This window comes from Alosa pseudoharengus, unplaced genomic scaffold (assembly GCF_046254945.1).
Source record: "Alosa pseudoharengus isolate Yale_2024_CS ecotype anadromous, Long Island Sound unplaced genomic scaffold, YU_APseudo_1.1 YU_APseudo_1.1_scf_14, whole genome shotgun sequence".
NCBI classification, from domain to species: Eukaryota; Metazoa; Chordata; class Actinopteri; order Clupeiformes; family Clupeidae; genus Alosa; species Alosa pseudoharengus.
Window position 1 is genome coordinate 35,472,516 of NW_027468609.1, and position 10,000 is coordinate 35,482,515.

The 10,000-nt window shown below is 42.5% G+C and overlaps 1 protein-coding gene across 1 annotated transcript in view; it reads right to left on the reverse strand.

The window, feature by feature from the left end:
• The window catches only part of col27a1a (collagen, type XXVII, alpha 1a), a 51,434-nt gene that overhangs the window by 5,934 nt on the left and 35,500 nt on the right, over window positions 1-10,000 (reverse strand). Inside the window, exons 28-49 of the mRNA XM_076284835.1 lie at window positions 9,611-9,664; window positions 9,079-9,132; window positions 8,827-8,871; window positions 8,631-8,675; window positions 8,433-8,486; window positions 7,864-7,917; window positions 7,705-7,758; window positions 7,252-7,305; window positions 6,447-6,500; window positions 5,967-6,074; window positions 5,763-5,816; window positions 5,468-5,575; window positions 4,146-4,199; window positions 3,967-4,020; window positions 3,183-3,239; window positions 3,020-3,073; window positions 2,856-2,909; window positions 1,409-1,462; window positions 1,173-1,226; window positions 978-1,085; window positions 364-471; window positions 106-213 (exon numbers count right to left, since the gene is read on the reverse strand). Of these exons, the coding sequence (XP_076140950.1) occupies window positions 106-213; window positions 364-471; window positions 978-1,085; window positions 1,173-1,226; window positions 1,409-1,462; window positions 2,856-2,909; window positions 3,020-3,073; window positions 3,183-3,239; window positions 3,967-4,020; window positions 4,146-4,199; window positions 5,468-5,575; window positions 5,763-5,816; window positions 5,967-6,074; window positions 6,447-6,500; window positions 7,252-7,305; window positions 7,705-7,758; window positions 7,864-7,917; window positions 8,433-8,486; window positions 8,631-8,675; window positions 8,827-8,871; window positions 9,079-9,132; window positions 9,611-9,664 (1,443 nt within the window). The remainder of the gene's footprint in view (window positions 1-105; window positions 214-363; window positions 472-977; window positions 1,086-1,172; window positions 1,227-1,408; window positions 1,463-2,855; window positions 2,910-3,019; window positions 3,074-3,182; window positions 3,240-3,966; window positions 4,021-4,145; window positions 4,200-5,467; window positions 5,576-5,762; window positions 5,817-5,966; window positions 6,075-6,446; window positions 6,501-7,251; window positions 7,306-7,704; window positions 7,759-7,863; window positions 7,918-8,432; window positions 8,487-8,630; window positions 8,676-8,826; window positions 8,872-9,078; window positions 9,133-9,610; window positions 9,665-10,000) is intronic.

Consider the following 10,000-nt stretch of genomic DNA (forward strand, 5'->3'; position numbering starts at 1 on the left):
GTGTCTCATCAGTGCCAGTCATGATTTCTCAGCATGCACATGTCTGTGGGCATATTTGCGTTGTGTTGTGTGTGTGTATTTGTATGTGTGTGTGTGTATACTCACAGGCTGACCCTTGACTCCTTTGCTGCCCTGTGCTCCGGGCAGACCCATCCCTCCCTTATGGCCTCTCTTCCCGGCTGGGCCAGCATGCCCTGCTAGACCACGCTCACCCTGAGCAAAACACAGCAGTTATACACACCTGCAGAGACACACGCAACCACACATACACACACACACACACACACACATCCAGGATACATACATACACAATGCATGTTTCTGTGTGTAAGAGATGTGTGAGAGTGTATGGCTGTAACATACCTTTGGTCCGAAAGCACCCTGGTCTCCAGGTAAGCCCACCACGCCCCCTTTACCACGGCCACCAGCTTTGCCAGGAGGCCCAAATGCCCCATCATCGCCTTGGTCCCCCTGAGATACAAGGAGGACAAAAACAAGGAGGGGGTGAATGAAAAACTGCTAACAGCCTATAAGTATGTTTTCTGTGATGATCATTTCCCATGTATGATTTCCTGCATGCTTGCCAAGGGATTACAGGACTAGCTGTGGTTGTCATTAAAAATGGTTCCTTGTGTTCAATAAATAATTGGATGGGAAGGTAGCATGCTAACTACAAGCAAGTTGGTTTTTGGGCATTGTTGGGTTTGGGGGTATTTTGGGAGAGATGTGTTCATTACAGAATGTTCTTTTGCAGTGTTGCAGTGGGGGTAGAACTATTCTTCTAAGCAAAATTGCTCTGCAAATAATTACCAGTGACTTGTTTTAAAACTTGTTCTACTCGTGAGGCTCTAAGATCAAGGATTCTTCGACATACTGTACCAATCTACTCACAAAGGGTCTTAAGAAAAATATTGTATTTTCTAATGAGCATCTTCAAATAATATCCTGCTGCTTTCTCTAGACCCTTTTATTCTCACCGGTATGCCTTTCGTCCCATCCTTCCCTGGGTGTCCATCTTCACCTGGAGGGCCCTCCAGCCCCTCACGGCCCACCACACCGCGAGGCCCAGGCAAACCCACCACACCCTGAACAGAGAAAGGGACAGGACATGTTCAAAAGTGATCTATCTATGTGGGTATACTGTATGGATGAAAGCACAGAAAATGTTTTACCGGTGATCCCCGGCTTCCTCTATCTCCTGTTGGACCTTGCTTGCCTTTTTGACCCTAAAGCAACATACAAGCATACAGAGTGATGGAGAGAATGATTCAGAGACAGAATGAAACACTGGCTATGATATACTGCTAAAGTAATAGTTGACTGCTGAGAATCATTTTAGTTTTTTTTAAGTCACAGAAAAGTTCTCACTCACTGATACACACCAATGTACACATGAAAACACACTTACCAAATCTCCTTTAGATCCTTTAGGCCCTTGTAGTCCACGAGGTCCAGGGTGGCCCTGAAAGAAAGAAAAAGTCATGAAGCTTAAACTGACTGTCTGTATGTTTCTACTAAAATGTGTCTGTGTGTATCTGGGTTTTATATAGTAGCTCTTGCATTTACAGTATCTTATGCGTGTAAGTGTGCATGTTTCTATATGCACGAATGTCTTGAAGGCAGGGGTGAACGTAGGCTGGTACGGTCCAGTCTGGCATACCACTAAAAGATTCAGTAGCAGTAAGCTGTACTGGAGAGAAAGGGGAGCAGCCGCCTGCCTGAACCAGGACAGCCAACTCTCACACATTGCGTGCCAGACTCAAGCAACTGACACATCTCACTCTCATAACACACATCACTTTTCTCATGCTAACTTTTTGTCTACGCTTCCTTCAATGTATTTCTGATTACTATACTGCTCAAAAAAATTAAGGGAATACTTACAGTTTTCCACAATTGCTAAAACACATTGTTTGAAACCTTCCACCCTTTTCTCCATTCTCAAACTACATTCACAGAATGTCTGACAGCTCTTGCAAAATAAAACACTCGCCTCAAAAGTTTTACTTGTGCTCAGAACCAAACAGTGTCAGAGTACCAATCCAGTGTATGATTGAAGTGTTCCCTTAATTTTTTTGAGCAGTATATTTCTGATTTACAATAACTAATCTAATTAAGCAATGCACCACACCGATACATTACCTTCTGTCCAATGTATTTTTTATCTTCATTCACATAGAGACATATCAGAGACAGACTGAAACAATCTAACTTTATTTGGAAAGGCAACATAAAACCATGCAAACAGAAAGTGTACAAAAGCCCATCAGTTGTGCTGTGTGTTGAGTCACATCCCTCATCACCCAGAATCCTTTTCAGAAAGAGAGGTGAGTTGTCAAACTATACATTTTAAGAAATGTATGAATGCCACGTTTAGTTTTACTAAATGCATACCATATATTAGCTTTATCTTTTTGATGAGCATGGCCTTGTATCATGACCAACTTGGACTTTGCAACAATCTCTTTCTTTCTCCCTCAGATAAGACATGAGAACAGTTTAACCTAAAGAGTTAGGAGTGGAGAGGCAGAGGGGCCTTCCACAGAATGTCGGGAAAGAACAGGTAGCAGGTCCTGATGAATGCTTTAAAATAATCATTAATGTAGCCTATTTAGGTGTGTTGAAAATGTTTCGGTGTGCACTGTGCGCACACACTTCCATCTGTAACAAATCTCACTCCAAGCTGCACTAAAAAGTTGGGAGCCCTGCAGATATCCAGAGAACAGGTGAACAACATGAAGCAATGAAGGTTGTGGTAGTAGCACCGGCAAGAATCTACTTCATTTACTTTCACCCCTGCATGTAGGTGTGTTGGTGTGTGCATATGTTTCTGGATACAAGTGATCCTTACTTACAGGTAATCCAGGAGCACCAGCTCTGCCTCTTTCTCCATCTACACCTGGTTGACCCTAAAAACAGAACAAAGTTAAGTTGCTTCTATGAACCTATTCAAATCTACATTGAGTAATATGTACAACCAATAACAACTATGTAGCTTACAGATGGTTCTAATTCTTACTTTGTATCCAGGATCACCAGACTCCCCTCTATCACCTCTGTCTCCAATTCGGCCCTGAAATCATAAATGCACACACACACACACACACACACCATTTAGTGTACATGCACTCATGCAAGCTTTGAATGGTTTCTATGAAAGAGGCAAAACAAGACAAACTCACTCTGAGTCCGGGAGGACCAGGAGGCCCCTCAACCTTCCCATCATCCCCCTGCTCCCCCTAAGAACAAGCAGAGCATTGTGGGTAACTGTACATTAGGGTGGAACATTCTCTGCATTTAAGAAAATTGTGTGTATGTGGGTGTGTAGCTATGTGCAAGGGTGTTGTCTGAACCCAAAGCTAATTAGATCAGGCACTGTAAGACTACATACGCCTGGGGAGGCCTCTCCACACAGCTTGACTAAGTGAATGAGCTTAAATGAATGTGTGTGTGTGTGTGTGTGTGTGTGTGTGTGTGTGTGTGTGTGTGTGTGTGTGTGTATGTGTGTATGTGTGTGTGTATGTGTGTGAGTAGCAAGTGCATGAGAAAGTATGTTCGATTGTGTATGAATGTGGGTAAATTGGCATGAATGCATTCTGGGCAAGAGGTTGTGTGAGTTGTAAACACGGCGGTAGGGAGTCGTGGGTTTCACTGAGCGTTTAGAACGATCTGGGTCAAGTAACTCACTTAAACCCTACATCACCCCGATAAAACCAGTTATGAAACAAATTAAAGCTGATCTGCATAGCTGGAGATCAGAGGGGAACAGTGCACAGATTGTGTTATAGGCCAGAGGTCCTATTTGGGTCTGTCTAGGCAAGAGCATGTCATAGGCCAGAGTTCATTTGAAAATTAATTAGGGATTAAGTGGAAAAGCAAGTGAGTCTCTCCAAATATGGAGGTTGATGTCTGTTTGCAATGTGTGTGTTTGTTATGTAGGAAATAAGATGTGTGGTGTGTGTGTACCTTTTCACCTTTGGGTCCTGGAGGTCCAAGTGGGCCTATTGGACCTTGATGACCCTATAACCAAACACATAATACATTTTCACCATGCTATACATCATTTTCTAAAATTGTAGTTAAATAATTCTATGACCTATTGTGCACATCTGCATCAGCATGTGTTTGGCAGCACTACGTCTCACCTCATAGCCTGGTATGCCTGGCTCCCCCTGCTGGCCCATTCGCCCTGGTGCACCCTGCAGAGACCGATAGAAAGCTGATGTTCATTACACCCAGTGGTGTAGTCTACAGTACGTGATACGCAGGACTACACAGTATACCCACTTAAAAAGCATCACCATCTCAGTATACCCACTTTTTTAACATTTGGGGTTGATCACAGTATACTCACTAGAGCTAACTAGACTACACCACTGATTACACCTCTTGTGTGGATGTTTGTGGGGAATTCTCAGTGGATAGTAGAACTCATATGAATTACTGGGATATTATTCTTTTTCTCTGTATTCCTAACTTTCCTAAAAAGAAAATGCAGAATGCTAGCAAAGCAGCATAGACCAATGCAGACATAAATATTACTTGGTTGATGGTGCAAAGTGCTTTTTTGCTGACTAATGCAGATCTGTCGTTGGGATTTTCTTATTTACTTGCAATGCTTTGCTAGACCAGTGTAGTGTTTCCCATACATTGACTTATTTGTGGCGGCCCACCACAATATCAATGTTGACCATCACACAATGATTTTCCTGGTTGTACTAAATTGTGCTTAAATCTGGTTAGAATCATAACCACACTGCACTAATTTGTTAAAAACTGTTGCATTCAGGTTAATTCTGCAAACCTACCACCACAAATAGAATTCAATTCTGTGGGAAACACTGCAGTGTATTTGCATTGATTAAAGTGATACATTTTCAAATATATTTTTGTGTAAAACAATGCAAATAAAGAAGTAATCAAACATTGGTAGTGGAGTGCACCATACTCATGTTGCCACCATGACGTAAACGCTAGCAGGCTACTTACTACACACCCTACACATGCCCTGCCTATGCTGTAGCACAGTCAGTTCTCAACCAATGCGCTGAGGCAAACTGCTGTGCTGTGAGGCAAAGTGAGGTGCGTCATGGAACTTTGAGGATCTCCATGTCTTTTTATACCGGCTCATGAAATAGGTTATATGGCTATTTTAAAAGGCATCAATGACACAGTATCTTAATTAAAAAGCTCAGTCAACATCATGTGAGCATATGTCGATCACTGTGGTCTCGGCTCATGAACACACACAAAATATGGGCATAAGAATGAACACCCCGATATATATATATATATATATATAGCCTATAATAATGTGTGAGACATAACGTTTCTTTATAATCAGTAACCATAAGTCAGTGTGCCTTGGCGTTTTGGTTTGACCTCTGGTGTGCTGAGGACCTCTGCTGTAGCACACGTTACTGTCTCAGACATCCTCCCTCCCTCCCATCCACCCTCTCCTTCTCACCACATGTCCGATGGTTCCTCTTGATCCTTTTGGGCCGACAGCGCCATTTGCTCCGATTTTCCCCATTGGTCCTGTTTCACCCAGATGGCCTTGGTGTCCTTTAGTCCCCTGGAAGACAGATTATTTCCCTTTTACAAAACACACGTCACCCCTCAAAGTCAAACTTGGCGGGTTAAAAGTTAGCCGATATTATACATGGGCCTCCGTTTACAATGTTCAGCAGATTGATGATTTGGTTGATGGTACAATGTAGACCTACAGTGGAATGAGGCTAAAGAAGAGGTTATAGACTTACCTTGGGGCCTGGTTTGCCACGATCACCCATCTTCCCAGGTTTGCCTTCAGGGCCCTATGAGAAACAAGTCTGATAAGGCATGGCTGCACATAACATTGTAAAGCTTAAGTGGATATGGGCATGTGTGCATGTGTATGTTTTTAAGTGTCTGGTGTTGTGTGTGTGTGTGTGTGTGTGTGTGTGTGTGTGTGTGTGTAAACTCACTCTAACGCCTGTAAGTCCAGGGTCTCCGGGTGGTCCTTCCTTCCCCTTGAGTCCAGGCTCGCCTCTCTCCCCCTGTGGCCCCTCTGGACCCATATCGCCCTTCTCCCCCTGGGCAAACACACACACACATACACACACACACACACACACACACACACACACACACACACACACACACACACAGACACACACACACACACAGCATATACACATAAGGCATCATTAGTAAATGTCCAGTGGTGGGCAGGTCTTAATACAAGGCAACAAGACAACAAAATGCGCCTGATATAGCATGGCCAACACAGGTCATCTTCCTTCTTCATGACAGTAGAAGTCTTCCCGGTGAAAAAAAAAGTTAAACATCACGATTTATGGACAATTGTAAACTGGAAAACACTTTAGACCAGTGACCTCCTGCATAAAGGTCAGTCTTTAAAACTGGTGTAGGTTTCAGAAGTTAAAACTTTGTGTTTGTCTCACCTTGAGTCCATCAGGCCCAGCATGCCCAGCTTCTCCCTCTAGTCCTGGCTCTCCCTAAAACACAGACACACAGAAATATAAATAAATATACATAAATCTAAATAAAGAAATGTTATTTATACTCCAATAGACTGTAATTCTAGATCCTCAAACATGAAACAAAGGACAAAGACAGTGTTCAGTCCCAGTAACTGGAAAATAGAAGATGAATGGGACAGAGTCTCAGTAGTACCACTGATTTTAATAGGAATCTGTTCAAAATGATTTATGTGCTAGACTCTTACAGCTGACAAACAAGTGCCAAAACATCCAGCTGCCATTTGTTTTCTATACAAGCTGGCAACACCATTGGCAAGTGTTGACAGTTCAAAGTTACCATAGCACACAATGGAAGATTTATTTCAGGCAAATGAAACGTAATTAAACCCACTGACAACTGACTACTTGAGAAATAAATCTGACAAGGAGGACCAACTACAAGTCTACTAACGATCAATAGCAACTTGTGAGATCTCATCACTCTTCTTTATACTTATTTGTTTTTTAGGAAAAGCCATAAAGGTTCAAAAGGACCGTACAGAGGTCTTTTGGCCAAGACATGACTCTTCATCAAGGCTTTACCCCATAGAGAACCCTGTACAGACAGAAAGTGTTCTTTGGGGCTGACTTACAACTGCTGATATGGACTGTAGGACTTACAAGAACCTTTAGGAGGTCTTCTAACAACCCAACAAACCTTTATTGTGTGTAAAGTAGCAGCATGATGGTAAGAGCTATGTCATTATGACATTGTTGGAACGCTTACCCTGGGGCCAAGCATGCCGGCCTCTCCAGCATTTCCTGGTGGTCCGAGAGACCCCTGTAGAAACGAAAAATGCAGCTATTTATTGTTTTCCACGGACTATTTGAGATCACATAATACTTTAACAAGGAAACTGCAGCCAAGTCCCTGAAATGGGTGAATACAATTAATTTGAAATCTCCTTAAAGCAGCACCAACAACATTGGAAACCAATGATTTCAGCTCTGTTACCATGAAAGAGTTTACCAATCTAGAACTGTCAGATGATCTGCCAATTTCTAACACATGCAACCTAGCAAATGTGGACCAGACACCATATTCTTCCAAGTATATGCAGTATATTCTACCCTCACACACACACACACACACACACACACACACACACACACACACTCAGACACAGAAAGACATAATATTAATAACATTGAAATACATAATGGTCATACAGACACAAACCTTCTCTCCTGGTTCGCCTGATAGTCCTGAATCCCCAACTTTACCAGGAGGGCCCTGAGAATATATAACATTAACAGGTCAACTATTTTGCCAAAGTTGACATTGTGTGCATGTTTCTGTATGTAATGTCTTAACAATGTCTGTTCAGATGGTGTTTACCTTCAGCCCCATGTCCCCAAGAGGCCCAACGGTTCCCGGTACACCTGAAGGCCCCTACACACATACACACACACACACACACACACACAACACAAGCACAAACACACATAAATGCATACACACAAACACAGACACATAGGCACACACAAAATATTAGGACCGAGTAATTCCACCAATTTCCATGACTCCATGGAGTCAGGGAAAAATAGAACAAGATGTCTCTTAAAGATAAAATTACAGATAATGATGCCCATATCCACTGGACATGGGTCAAAATGTGTCATTTGTATTATATTCAGGGTCTTAAGAACACTCGAAGTTACTACAACAAGTTACTTCTACAGTTACTACAATAAAACAAGATGCCAATTCAAAATACCATCTTAGTGATGTAATCATCATCGTGTTTTAATTACTCCACAACATATGTCAAACAAAAGTACACAAACTGTACCACCATGAAAATGCTAACTACACAACATTCTCAAGGAGGACAGAGAAAAGAGGGAGAGGGGGAGCATGAGGGGGTGGGAAAGAATGATAAACAGAGAATATTGTGTCATCCTCACCGGTTCTCCTGCAATCCCCTTATCTCCCGGTGGGCCGGAGGGGCCTGGTGTACCCTATGAACCATCACACGCACACACACACACACACACACACACACACACACACACACACACACAAACAGACGGAATGAATACAAACACGCACAAAAGACACACAGGCATTAGGCGCACATACGTGCGATCCATCGCAAAACCTACCGGAAAACCCTTAAGCCCCCTTTCTCCAGGCTCCCCAAGCTTTCCCTACAAAGAGAGAGAGAAAGAGAGAGAGAAAGAGAGAGAGAAAGAGAGAGAGAAAGAGAGAGGGCCCAGTGAAAAAAGCATCAAGATGAATAGATTATTCTGGGATACTAATCAGCATTTGGCCAACAGGAGAGACAGGAAGTGCTTTTACATCATTGCCCGGGAAACCAATCTTCCCTGGTGGTCCATCAAGGCCCTGCAAACAGCAAGAAAAGGCGATTTCAAGAGGAGAAGATGAGAAGATAATGAATGCATGAGACAGAAATGTGAAATGTGCTATATAAATAAACTGACTTGACTTGACAGAAGAGTATAGCAGTTGGCTGACTTGTGCATGTTTAGTAGGGGCGACTGTGACGTTGCCATGACTACATGAGACAAGTAACCCCAGAGGGAAACTCACCTTCTTTCCCTCGCCACCACGCTCCCCGACCAGCCCGTCAGGCCCCCTAGGTCCCTGCAACACACACACACACACACACACACACACACACACACACACACACACACACATTTGGTCAGGTGTATTTCAGGTAGAGATCTCAGTCAAGGATCAACCTCTCCTATGAGATCTATTCTATTGCTCGTATTGAGATCTATGGACCATATGCACGGAATGCCCTCAAGCCAACTCATTTATTTCTGGTGAAGGGTCAGCTGTGTTGTAACGCCATCTTCTGTTATATTCTGCTCCTTACATGTTCACTCCGACACTGAATATAATGACAATTTTGACACACGAAAAATCCTTCTACATCATAACGTGCTATTTCACTAAGTGCAACACCCAAACGGGTCCGTGTAGACACTAATTACATTAACAATGGTTACATTAACACCTTCCATGCATATGGTCCATTGAAAGTATTGCAGTTTCAAAATCAGTTGATTAAGTCTGACAACTCAATTCACACATTGCACAAATATATACATACCCGTCTGCCTTTAGGTCCTCTGTTACCGATTGGTCCTCGAGAGCCGGGGATACCCTGTTGGACAGAGGTGAGATAACAAACATCAAATGCATATTGTACTTCAAGGCAACATATATACTGTAGATTGCTGTGCTGTACAAGAGAAAATGTATCTCTATATACACATACACTGTCTATAGATCCTAGTAGTGCCGATTATTTGAGAGGTATGGCTTTGGGAGGTACGTTTTGCAAAATGTGTAAAATGCATATTTATGTAAATATATTGCTATAATAGATAAGTTCAATATATGTCAGGACAACCTTACTGCTTGTATGTTTAACTTATTTTGTTTTCATGTGAACATTGTTATCTAACTGGCACCTAAAAGGATATATTAAGGATATACT